The sequence below is a fragment of the Malaclemys terrapin genome, chromosome 16 (assembly GCF_027887155.1).
Source record: "Malaclemys terrapin pileata isolate rMalTer1 chromosome 16, rMalTer1.hap1, whole genome shotgun sequence".
NCBI classification, from domain to species: domain Eukaryota; kingdom Metazoa; phylum Chordata; order Testudines; family Emydidae; genus Malaclemys; species Malaclemys terrapin.
The window spans coordinates 22676626-22690107 of record NC_071520.1 but is presented as its reverse complement, the minus strand read 5'-3'; the positions used below and the strand labels follow the sequence as shown (position 1 = coordinate 22690107).

At 43.0% G+C, this 13482-nt stretch overlaps 1 protein-coding gene across 1 annotated transcript in view; it reads right to left on the bottom strand.

Moving 5' to 3' along the window:
• SLC15A4 (solute carrier family 15 member 4) overlaps nucleotides 1-11916 on the bottom strand; it is a 51923-nt gene extending 40007 nt beyond the window's left edge. The window contains exon 1 of the mRNA XM_054006522.1: nucleotides 11232-11916. Within this exon, the coding sequence (XP_053862497.1) occupies nucleotides 11232-11837 (606 nt within the window). The 5' untranslated portion in view covers nucleotides 11838-11916. The remainder of the gene's footprint in view (nucleotides 1-11231) is intronic.
• Between the last annotated feature and the right edge of the window lie 1566 nt (nucleotides 11917-13482).

Genomic DNA, 13482 nt, shown 5'->3' with positions numbered 1-13482 from the left:
CTATTGCTGGTACTGCTCTATAGCTTCTGTATCCAAAGCACTGAAAAGTACCTTTCAAAACCTTGATAACATTGGACTAGACTGCTGTAGGAGGAGGTGCAAACAGGGGGGAGGGATAGCTCAGTGGTTTGAGCATTGGCCTGCTAAACCCAGGGTTGTGAGTTCAATCCTTGAGGGGGCCACTTAGGGATCTGGGGCAAAATCAGTACTTGGTCCTGCTAGTGAAGGCAGGGGGCTGGACTTGATGACCTTTCAAGGTCCCTTCCAGTTCTAGGAGAGAGGATATCTCCATTAATTTATTTGGGGGGAGGGATAGCTCAGTGGTTTGAGCATTGGCCTGCTAAAGATAGGATAGGATATCTCCAATTAGTCTGACAAAGCTGCTGTGTGGACCATGGAAGACTGGAGGCCCCTTGCAGTTTCTACTTTTTCTTCAAATTTACGTATAACTATCTCAAAGAGAAGGTGTCTCCATACAAGAAAGTTAAGCCTGTACTGAGCTTCACGACAGTAGGCCATGGAGAGGATGCCCTGTCATCAAGCAAACAAAGAGTCTGGTGGCACCTTAAAGACTAACAGATTTATTTGGGCATAAGCTTTCGTGAGTAAAAACCTCACTTCTTCGGATGCATAGCTATGCATCCGAAGAAGTGAGGTTTTTACTCACGAAAGCTTATGCCCAAATAAATCTGTTAGTCTTTAAGGTGCCACCAGACTCTTTGTTGTTTTTGTAGATACAGACTAACACGGCTACCCCCTGATACCTGTCATCAAGCGTTACTTATATAAACTGGCAAGAGGTTATACAGGAAAACAAACTTTATAGATAAGACCATTATTTCCACTCATTGATCAAATGCTAAGTCTATGATGAAAAGGGAGACCCATAATCCATCTTTGTTGTTCAGACAAGGGTTCGAAAAAAAAGAGGGAAACCAAGGATGCTACAGTGAAATGATCTGTTGGCCCATGACCTACAATGTGGAAAGTAGAGGGCAGGGGTACCTTGCCCCTTCCAAGGTACTTTGGTTTGTAAGAGACCAGAGAAAGAATAAGACTGAACTTTGATTGCTGTTGAGGTTCCTGAGTCCTGTTCCCATTAAACATATGCATATTATTCCCCTCTAGGAATCTGTATTTCTTATGGTAATGAACAGACAATATGCAAATAGTATAAACAAAGAAGTATTAAGCACCTGTTTCTGCTATACATAACTACTAGATCTGTTAAGCTAAAGGCTAACGCCTCAAGCCAGCCACTTCTCTTTTTCAAGCTTCAGGACAGTTACCACCTGTTCCTGATCACTTTATCGGCATCAGTTAAACTTTCAATATTGCTTCACATCAACTTTCTTTTTAAATCGAAGTGGCATACATGCCAGTGAAGTGCTAGTGAATGATACACCATTTATATTAAACACAACTTCCAACTTGCATAAGAATAGATACGTTGCTGGCAGACTTCCCTTTTCCCTTTGCAATCTCAGCTCTAACTCTGCACTGTCAGTTCCACTACCCCTACTATTAGGACATGCCACTCCATGCAAAGAGCTAACTCTGTCACCTTGTCAAAAGAGAAAAGGGGGAAACGAAAGCAGAGTTTGAGACTGGAAAAAGGAAGTGTGTGCTGAATAAGCCAGACTCATCATGGAGGGAGATCCATTTTTATTGATGAAATGGCTCTACTAACCACTTCCTTGACAAAGCAGGTTTGCCTGCTAAAACCATATTAAAACTACCTGTTGGATAAATTAGTTATAGCAAAGGGGCAGAAGATAATTTCTTGTCAGCTATAGAAAGTACAGCACAGTTAAAAGGCAATCAATACATTTCCTTTCAAATATAGCACTGGTTCCTCAAGAGATTAGATATACCGTATACGCAGAGTTCTCCACCCTATAATTCACCCTGCTGGCTATGACTTGAGCTGAGTGACGGCAGGAAAAATACTAGTCTAGTCTCTACAGTTTCTAAAAACACTTATGAATTAATAGACTAAAATATTTTTACTTATTTCAGGCAGATCTACCCCTTCTGCTGCTATCATTCTAGCCACTAAATTTTACTAAGAGATCAAGTACTAGAGAATTGCACAAGGATTTTTATTAAGGAGTAAATATTTGGCACAACACTGCAGGAATCCTCCTCCCCCCCCACCCCCCACACACACTCCCATTATTTTCATTCACGCAAGCAGAAAAATTCCTTAGCTCACTCTGCTCAATTTCATCTGTGCTCAGGCATACCAGCACCAACGGTTTGATTAAATTCTTAAGACCTAGTGACTGCTGCAGCAGGACAGTGCTAGCATGCAAGAGGCACAGGCATGGCCATTTCCCTATGCTTCCAAGAACATTAAACAGGCACACGGAAAGTAGGAATTGGTATTATTAAAAGGTTTCATACCTATAATTAGACTTGTGGATGGGTGGGAAACAGAAGCGGTATATCTTGACTTTAGTAAGGCTTTTGATAGTGTCTCACATGATCTTCTCAAAAAAACAGGGAAATGTAGCCTAGAGATGAAGCTATTGTAAGGCGAGCGCATAAATGGTTGGAAAACCATTCCCAGAGAGTAGTTATCAGTGGCTCACAGTCAAGTTGGAAGGGCATATTGAGTGGGGCCCCACAGGAATTGGTCCTGGGTCTGATTCTGTTTAGTACCTTGATAAACGATTTAGATAATGGCAGAGAGAGTACCCGTACAAAGTATCAGAGGGGTAGCCGTGTTAGTCTGAATCTGTAAAAAGCAACAGGGGGTCCTGTCGCACCTTTGAGACTAACAGAAGTATTGGGAGCATAAGCTTTCGTGGGTAAGAACCTCACTTGCATCTGAAGAAGTGAGGTTCTTACCCACGAAAGCTTATGCTCCCAATACTTCTGTTAGTCTCAAAGGTGCCACAGGACCCTCTGTTGCTTTTTACCTGTACAAAGTTTGCAGAAGATGCTAAGCTGGGAGGGGCTGCAAGTGCTTTGGAGGATAGGAATAAAATTCAAAATGATCTGGACAAACTGGAGAAGTGGTCTGAAGTAAATAGGATGAAATTCAATAAGAACAAATGCAAAGTACTCCACTTAGGAAGGAGCAATCAGTTGCACACATACAAAATGGGAAATGACTGCCTAGGAAGGAGTACCGCGGAAAGGGAAGTGGGGGTCATAGTGGATCACAAGATAAAGGAGAGTCAATTCTGTAACACGATTGCAAAAAAGGCAAGCATCATTCTAGAGTGGATTAACAGAAGTGTTGTAAGCAAGACTCAAGAAGTAGTTCTTCTACTCTGTGCTGATAAGGCCGCAGCTGGAGGAGTATTGTATCCAGTTCTGGGCATCACATTTTAGGAAAGATGTGGACAAATTTGAGAAAGTCCAGAGAACAACAATGATTAAATGTCTAGAAAACATGACCTATGAGGAAAGATTGGAAAAAAATGGGTTTGTTTAGTCTGGAGAAGAGAAGACTGGGGGAAGGAGGTGGAGGGGAGACTCGGTAACAGCTTTCAAGTACATAAAAGGTTGTTAAAAGGAGAAGGAAAAATTCTTCTCCTTAACCTCTGAGGACAGGACAAGCAGCAATGGGCCTAAATTGCAGCAAGGGCGGTTTAGGTTGGCCATTAGGAAAAACTTCATAACTGTCAGGGTTGTTGAGCACTGGAACAACTGCTTAGGGAGGCTGTGCAATGTCATCATGGGAGGTTTTTAAGAATAGGTTAGACAAACACCTGTCAGGAACGGTCTAGCGCTGGGTCATGTACTCCCCTCCCGCCCCCAGTTTCTCCCTTCCAGTTAGCAACAGTTTCTAGAGGTTTTCAAACTGTGGCATGTCCCTCTAGTGGGGCATGGAGGAACATTCGGGGGGGGGGGCAGCAACAGAGGTGTCTCAGGCCAGCCCTGCGCAGCGGGGCTCAGGTAGGGAACACCCTCTCCACCCCCTGACTCACCTCAGCAGGCCATCCAAAAATTGTAACTCAAAGGGGGCTCAGTTCAAAAATTTTGGTTATGTCCCCACCCCACCCCACCCCAGACAGGCTGAGCGGCCCACTGAGGTGAGTCGGGGATGGAAGTCGCGAGCTCTACCACGCGGGGCTGTCCTGAGCCGCCTGGTGTTGCTGCTTGCCTCCCTGAATGTTCCTCCAGCCCCCCTTCTTCCCCCCCCCGGGGAGGCACACCCCACCATTTGAAAACCTCTGCACTAAATAAAATGCATTGACGCCATTACAGGATTTTTCTCGTGTACCCCCTAACGAGAGCTCACAACCCCATAGGAGTACACATACCCCAGTCTGAAAACCACTGGTCTAGTTATTACATAGTCTTGCCTGGAGTGCAGGGGACTGGATCAGATGACCTATTGAGGTCCCTTCCAGCCCTAAACTTCTATGATTCTATTACAGCAAAATAACCATGTACCAATAAAACTGTCCAATAAAAGTAACTGATCAGCAATAACAGATTCAGTATAAAAATGCAAGATGTTTTTAGTTGTGAGCATTCACAATAAAGTGTTGCTACTTCAGCGTACCACCTTCTTTCATCTGTGCCAAGTCCAAGGAATTCAAAAGCCACAAGGTGGAGTGTGACAACTACTTAGTTCGCTTGAATATTTCAGTAAAACAAATTAATCTATCATGGCCAGCTCCACCTCAAAAAAGGCCATAGGGAAACTGTTTATTTCCAAGAGAATAAAGTTAAAATCATCCAGACATTTTACAGAAGGGGAAGCAACACGTGCAGGAAAACTAAATTTCTAATACTTACAGGTCCTTACCTAAATTTATTTCTATAAAAATTACCTACATGTCAACTCTGCTGATTTGGCAAACTCCAAACTTCTTGCCAATCTCTAGATGTTTTAGTGTGAGACTCCCTCCCCTCCAAATCTACTGAACAGCTCTTCTGCACAAAGACTTTACACCACTTCTACTATTAGAGACTCCCTTCTTCCAGAACAGGCAAAAGAACCACTGCTTGATGCCCTGTTCTAAATGTGGCTGACACTTGGACAGCTGGCTGTTCAATGCTCACCTGGCCTCTTGGAGATAAGGTAAGGTCATCTTTCTAGTTTCTACAGATTTTGGCTAAAACATCCTTACTAATACAGCTAATACCAGAGAAACTCAATGGCTCAATCCCTCGGCTTCCTAATACAGACCAATAACTTCAAATATATTGGCTTCCAAGGTAATACTGACTCTGCTGAACGGAAGCAAATAGCTAATGCAAACACTTAGAACACTCTGTACACACTATTGCCTCTTCTGAAAGTGAGTTCATGAACAGCCCCAGTTTTCCAGAGGATGAGCTGCTGCTGGACAGGTTTTCACCTATTTTGCTGAACTGGAAGGGTGTGCACTAAAGGTCTGAACATTGCCTGGGAGCCAAGAACTCCCATTGCCTGATTTCCAGCCCCAGTTCTCCAGAGTTGTGGGTTCCTGGGAAAATCACTTAACCCACCTCCCCCGTTATAAAATGGGGATAGTACCTCTTTCATAAGATAGTAGGCATAATTTATACAGAGCTGTAAAGCACCACAGAGTCAAGTATTAAATAAAGGGTCAATATAAAAGAGAGAAGCACTCATTGAAACAACAACAGGAAAGGCCTCCCAGACCATGTTTTCAAACATACAATATTTTACTTAGATTTGATTATTGTCAGAAATGTGCATTTACATCTTTCATCCTTAAAAATCCTAAAGTGCTTCATCAACTATATTTCCACCAATCTACACATAGGAATCACTTAAATCAATTAAATGCAGCCACTGCTGAGGATGAACATCCTAGCTGTTTAACAGTGCGCTGCAACACTATAAAACAGTTCAGGGTAGGAAGCTAATGCCTTAGCCCATTGCAACTATGACAAAATTTTAGGTAGGCAAAGTAGACAGACTGGAAGAGAAGAATCATCAGATCTTTAATTTCTACATTAGATGAGGTCCACTGTTTTAAGTCTCATCTGTCAGACAGTAACTATAGCAGAACAGCTGCCCTTAAAACTATGCTTAGATATTGGCTCAACAATAAATTAGAGGGCAGATGGCCACTTGCTGAATTAGATCTTGCTGCACCAGTGTTTTCTTTAGAGATCCATCATCAAAATATTGACCAGGCCAGACCCTGGCATCTTGAGATCCAGTGAGACAACAGACCAGACCAAAGTAGCATGCCTGCAGATCCATAGGAAACAGTTGGAAGAGTAGAATCAGCACTTCTCATGCAGACTTTATTTAACAAAGCAAAACAACTAGATGCTGGAGAAAGCAATAAAGTAATGCCCCAGTTCTCTGTGGTTAGGAGTCTTGAAGTAATCCCAGGCAAAATACCTCATATTGTGCCTTCTACAGGTACACTGTGAAATAAATCAGTGAGCTCTCTCCCAAAACAACATTTATCTTAACGGTTATGAAACTGCATGCTTCTTAATCAGACACTGACACTTTATGTTCACATACAAAACTGTAGATCAGATGATTATGCAGGAACTGAATTCTGCACAAACAGAATTTTTATTTGGTACCAACTAGCACAAGAATATAATGAAATCTGATCCCGACATCAACTGCTAATGATTCCTGGGTCCCTGACATTTCTAAGTTCCAATGTATCTCAGTCCTTCTAGTTACTCATTCGAGTCATGATACCCAGCTCAGTTTCCTCCTGTAGTCACTTACAAAAACAGACTGAAAAATGTGTTTGTTTCCAAAATATTAACACTGTCAGTGTTCACTTACTAGCTGAGTAAAGGGCTGCACAGAGGCTATTTGGCACACAGAATATTTCCTAGCACTGATAGACAGGTGCTGCAGGTTGGCAAAAAAAAAAAGAAAAAAAAAAGCTCTCAGCACAGTAAGACAGATGAGTGGCCATACAGGACAGCAAGGACTAAACACTTAAAATGTTCCTCTTTGTCCCCAGCCTACAGAAGGAATGAGTGATGGAGGACGGTTCAGTAGTCAAATTCACCCCTACAAGATTATGAAGCTGTTCTTACACCTTTCCATTCATTACTGGAGACACACTACTGTTTGAGAATATACTGATGAGATCTCAGAAAACAAGTTTATCCAATATCAGTTCAGCTCCATAATTTCATACCTTTACAGTGAAGTTTGGAAAGTCTGCTGTTAGGCTTTGTCCCGTTTATGATCACATCTGTATTTAACTTGCCTATGCAGATTTTTTTTTAAAACCCTCTGTCAATTTTAGGGCATCACGGATTTGAACTCCATGCCTTAAATTATTCACTTAAAGATATGTTTACACTAGCTTTAGCTGCATCAGTGTTACCAAACTGCAAGACTTCTGCTAGGCCATTAGCTGCCATCAGATTTAACCACTATATATGCCTGTCAAATTTCTCAGTACAGATGAACCAGCCCTTCTAAGCACCCGTTTAAGCAGGTCTTTTCCAAGGAAGTCTGATTGTCCTGGTGATTAAAACAATGGTGGTAGACGACAATACATGTCCATCACTGCCAATGCTGTTTATACTGATGGAGCTGAACTAGCTTTAACAACAGTGAAAAAGCTTTAGAAAAAGTTTCCCAAATGCAGAAAGGGCCTAAATCATCAACCCTTGCCCAGCAAAACAGGAAGTAACTGCAATGTACGCACACTCAAAAGGGGAACTGGAAAGTGTCATGTTAAATCACATGTTTATAAACACTATTCTGAGACCCACCAGTCTCAGTCTTAGGACAATATATTGCATCATGCCAAACCATTTACAAAAACAAGTCTTGCAAAGTACTATTAAGTATTTACACAAGGAACAAATATATAATAATAATGAGCTCTTCACTCTAGCAAGAAAGTTAACACATCCCAATGGCTGGAATTTGGGAATAAGACTGGGAATAAGGCATAAATTATTAATAGTGAGAGCTATTAACCATTGGAACAATTTACCAAGGGTCATGGTGGATTCTCCATGACACACAATTTTTAAATCAAGAGTGGACGTTTTTCTAAAAGATATGCTCTATTAATTGTTTTAGGGAAGTTTATGGCCGGTGTTATACAGGAAGTCAGACTAGATAATCACAATGGTCTCATCCAACCTTCAGAGTAGCAGCCGTGTTAGTCTGTATCCGCAAAAAGAACAGGAGTACTTGTGGCACCTTAGAGACTAACAAATTTATTAGAGCATAAGCTTTCGTGGACTACAGCCCACTTCTTCGGATGCATATAGAGTGGAATAAATATTGAGGACACACACACACACACACACACACACACACACACACACACTGAACAGGTGGGAGTGGTCTTACCAACTCTGAGAGGCCAATTAAGTAAGAGAAAAAAAAAAAAAAAAAAACTTTTGAAGTGAAACTATCACTTCAAAAGTTTTTTTTTCCCCCTCTTACTTAATTGGCCTCTCAGAGTTGGTAAGACCACTCCCACCTGTTCATGCTCTCTGTATGTGTGTGTATATATATATCCTCAATATTTATTCCACTCTATATGCATCCGAAGGCTGTAGTCCACGAAAGCTTATGCTCTAATAAATTTGTTAGTCTCTAAGGTGCCACAAGTACTCCTGTTCTTTTTTCATCCAACCATAGAATCTATGAATAAGCAAAATTCAATAGTTAAGTTTACAGCAATTGTGGGTGCTAAACTGACTGGCAAAAACTGTTCTGTACTAAACAGCCACTTGTAAAATATCTGTAAATACCTCTAAATGTGTACTTAACAGAAAAACACTGATAATTACGCTCCTTTCTCCTAACTTTGGAGAATGCATTTGTGTGTCTTTAAAGGATTTTTAAACTGTTTAGTATCATATTTTGTATGAGTCCTACTCGATTTTGAAGGTCTGCCATTCTTTACACCCCCCAAAAACTAATTTGGATCCTCCAGCTACCAAGCTAATACTGAAATACTTACAGTAATTTTTAAGGCCTATAATAAAATGTATTTGCAAACAACATTTGGAAATCAACTTATGAGAATTAAAGCATACAATACAGGTCTAAATATTTCATCAAGTTACTCTTTTCTCTCTTTAAAAAATTAAACTTGTCAGCAGACCTTGACAACAAAACCTTTATAGTGCATAGTTGTCTCCAAAATGGATTCTAGCATCACATCAAAAACAGATTTTATTCCAAACAATACATATCCATCTACCCTGCTTTTTGGGAAATTCCCAGGTAGGGAGAACCACCTAAAGAGCTCAAAACTACAGAACAAGGTAAATAGTATGTTGTAATATACGTAACAAATGATAAGCTAGAAAAACAGAGAATGGGAAAAATCCACACCTTTACTGGAAGGTTACTGATTATTAAGCAGCAGAAGAGAAGATTACCTTTGCTTCAGACTACAGTACTAATAAATCACTGCGAAAAACCTTCAAGACATAGATGTCTTTGATTGAACACCAGTGGGAAAAGCCTTTAAAAAAAAAAAAAAAAAAAAAGCCAGCTACACTTTTAGTGATGATAGCTTCTTTTTTTTTTTTTTACTCTGCGTCTGCCATTATTCATCTGTTATATTTACCTTCAGAAAGTGTTTTGGGGACAGACAGTTTGAAAAATGCAGTACAAGAAAAAGTCATATTGAAGCTACTTAACTTGATGGGCTCCCAAGGGAGTTCTACTTGCTTTGACACAACCCATACACTGGGGATGTTCAATTCTGGGCTATGACAATGTTTACGCAACACTTTTAGTATTTACATAACACCTTTCACCCAGAAAAGTCCCAAAGAGCTTCCCAAGTTATATGCCAATGAAGGGCAGAGCCAAGCTACATACAATAAACTGCACAACATTCCAGATGGGGAGAAGGGAGGGACTTTTGGCACAGATGTGATAATCCCCTCTTCTTATGAAAAATTCTGTAATAGCCACAGAGACCAGAACTCCATTGTCCAGTGAAGGAACACAGGACAAGGAGTTAAGAAATCAGTTCCACTCTCTGCTATGCCACTAACTAAAACTGTTTACTGAGTCAAGTCACATTCTCTTTACATCTGAGATTCACAATCCATGAAGTACTTGTGGCACCTTAGAGACTAACAAATTTATTAGAGCATAAGCTTTCGTGGACTACAGCCCACTTCTTTGGATGCATCCGAAGAAGTGGGCTGTAGTCCACGAAAGCTTATGCTCTAATAAATTTGTTAGTCTCTAAGGTGCCACAAGTACTCCTGTTCTTTTTGCGGATACAGACTAACACGGCTGCTACTCTGAATCCATGAAGTGGGAATAATATTGCTATTCTTTGTAAAATAATTTTACATCTCTAACTGGAGTGTGCAATAGTAGTGCTTTGTATTATTATTAGCCCCAGCCGAAGAGGGCTATACAAACAGTATGCAATATGCTATGGAAAGTTAGATTATGTTGTACTGTCTGTCAAATATTTCATGGAGAGTTACTGTGTTGACAGGACGTACAGCTGCATGAAAGACGCTGCTGTTAATGAATTTACTGTGTTTACAGCAGCTCTTTCACCTGCCAGGTTCCAGTTTGACACAATGTTAAACAAGCAACCATCATGGGGATTATACAGAGCTAATCCTGAGGGGATCCCCACAATTCAAGTGAAACACCCATAAAACAAACACAATTCCCTTATGTCAGGTACTTCTGGACCATGAGGGGAATAATGCTGGCACAGATGGACCCCACAACACTGGGTCCCTTACCACATTTATACAAGAGTAATGCTGCTTGGAGATATGGAAAACCTGATCTGGATAGTCAAGAAAACAGCTGCATTGGCAAAATTAGCCACCACAGCCACAAGGGCCATAAAGACCCTACATTGGATTAAGATAGTTGCTACAAGTTAAAAAGTGAAGTTCTGTGTACAGTGTTCGACAGAGGGACAGACTAGATCAGGGGTTCTCAAACTGGGGGTCGGAACCCCTCAGGGGGTCACAAGGTTATAACATGGGAGGTCACGAGCGGTCAACCTCCACCCCATACCCCACTTTGCCTCCAGCATTTATAATGGTGTTAAATATATCAAAAGGTGTTTCTAATTTATAAGGGTGGGGTCACACTCAGAGACTTGGGATGTGAAAGGGGTCACCAGTAAAAAAAAAAGTTTGAGAGCCACTGGACTAGATGATCAACTGGTCCCTCTCCTAGCCTTGAAGTGTCTGACTCTATAGGCGGGTTGCCCATTCCCCCAGGCCCAAAGGGCCAGTCCCCTCCCACACCCCTGTATCCGACACCCGGGCGAGGCGGCGGCGGCCGGGCGATACTTCACCTGGTCGGCCCCAAAGGGCGTGATGTTGGCTTTGACGGAGCCCACGCTCAAGCCCACCAGGGCCAAGCCGGCGAAGACGGCGACGGAGCAGTAGCGGGTGGCTCCCTCCTGGGAGCAGGGGGCGAGGGTGGCGTTGGCAGCCACGGGAGAGGAGCAGTTCTCGATGCTGGCCAGAGAGATCTTCCCGCAGAGGGCCTGCCGGGGGCCCGGGGCAGCCAGGGCCGGGAAGGCCAGCATGCCCAGCAGGTAGAGCGCCAGGCTGAGCAGGATGGTGCCGAATTTGCCCAGCAGGGCGTCGGCCAGCCAGCCGCCGAAGGGCGAGACCAGGTAGGTGATGCCCATGAAGATCAGCAGGGCCTGGCTGGCCTGGGCGCCCTCCCAGCTGTAGGGGGGCCCGTTGAGGAAAAGCACCAGGTTGGAGGTGATGCCGTAGAAGGCCACCCGCTCCAGCAGCTCGGCCAGCAGCACGGCGGCGCAGGCCAGGCGCCGGCCCTGGAAGGAGCTCGGGCCGCCGGGCGGACCCCGGCCCCGCCACCTGCCGCTACCGCTGCCGCCCCCCAGCAGGGGGCTCCGCTCCCCGGGATCGGCCCCGCGGGTCCCCTCCATGGGGCGGCCTGTGAGAGGCGCCAACGCCGAGCCCCCTCCCCGACCGCCGGAGCCCCCTCAGCCAACGCTCCCCCGGCAAAGAAACTTCTCCTGCCCGCCCTCCTCGGCTCTCCAGCCTAGGGCTCCGGCCCCGCCCGCCTGGCCCCTGCTATACGCGCTGATTGGCTGCGTCGGCTGTCACTTCCTCAAAGGCGCTTCCGGGTTCCGCGCGCAGGTGTTGCGCGGGGGCTGCCCCTAGCCAGGTCCCGCCCAGGGGGCGGAGTGACGTGGCTGCGTGGGGCGTGGCTGAGCGTCTGGCTCACTGGTGGGAGCTATTGCAGGGGGAATGTGGGCCCTGGGTGGCTTCTCTGTGGGGTAAATTCAGACTCCAGGTGCTGCAATGATGGGGCCACATAATAGTTACTTTCCACCCACCTGAGTCCCTGAAATGGGCCTGATGCTCTTGGGCCTGCATCCTCTTTAGAGGACCAGGAACCTCTGTCTTGTGATTGTGTTTTGGCATATTATTCTATGGACTGGATATTATTATGTATTACACACTCTAATTTGATTGTATTTATACAGTCCAACAGGTGTGCACAACACTTTATTAAAAGATGAAATGATAGATTCAGGACCTTATGTGGTAATTCAACATTCAACAAAAAAGGGATAACAACAAAGAATGGGACAAGGGGATCGAGGGGGGGATGGTATAACAGAAAAGGATCATGATTTTAGGTACACTTTGGCCATAAACAGTGAAATACCCTGCTGCCTCTCACTGATTTCCAGGAAAACCCACATCGTTTCTATTCTTTTTAGGTTCTTATGCTGCTGCCATCATCATGGTACATGGAGACTAATTCTGGACTACATTTTAAAGTATGTTCCTCTTACATTGAATAACCTCACTGATAATTTTTTTCATTTTCACTTCTTTAAATGGTCATAACCTGAAACAGATCCTGTCTTCATAGTTTGAAATAGATGGACCAGTTAATCTTCTCCTTTTCTGATTTCAACATTGAATTTAAAAAATTGCTTGTATAATAACAACAATAAAATATTACTATGAAAATGTGATTTTTGCTCTTGCTGCAGTTCATAGTCAGAAAAAAGAAAACAGGAATGACCGGAAAAAATTATCTTGGAAAAAATGGAATTCTCAGTGTAAACTGTCTCATTGTTTATGTAATGCTTTTGCATCACACTGATATTATAAACTGATCAATTGACACACCTTCAAAATTATTAATATTTATATTTAGTATTTGGTGCTGTTGTGTAAGATGTGAAAGATAAGTGATTAGGAAGCATAGTTTAGACTTGCCTTTTATTTTTTTCTTCCCACTGTATTTGAGTTTTACTATGTGTCACCGATCACCTGAAGAAATTAAGGCCTTGACTTCAGTGGGACTACTCAGGCAGTAAAATTAACCATGTGTGTCAGTGTTTGCGAGTTCAGGGCCTTAAAGTTCCCCTTTTGCCATCTTCGCTTATGCTAATTAGCAGTTGAAGTTAATTGGCCTAATTTTGCGATTAAGTGCAATTTATCATGAATAAGGGCATTTAATACTTCATTGGGACTAGTCACAAAGGCAAACACTATGCTCAGAAGTATGTGTTGTAGGATCAGGCCCTAAGGTAAAATGTTTGCTCTGAA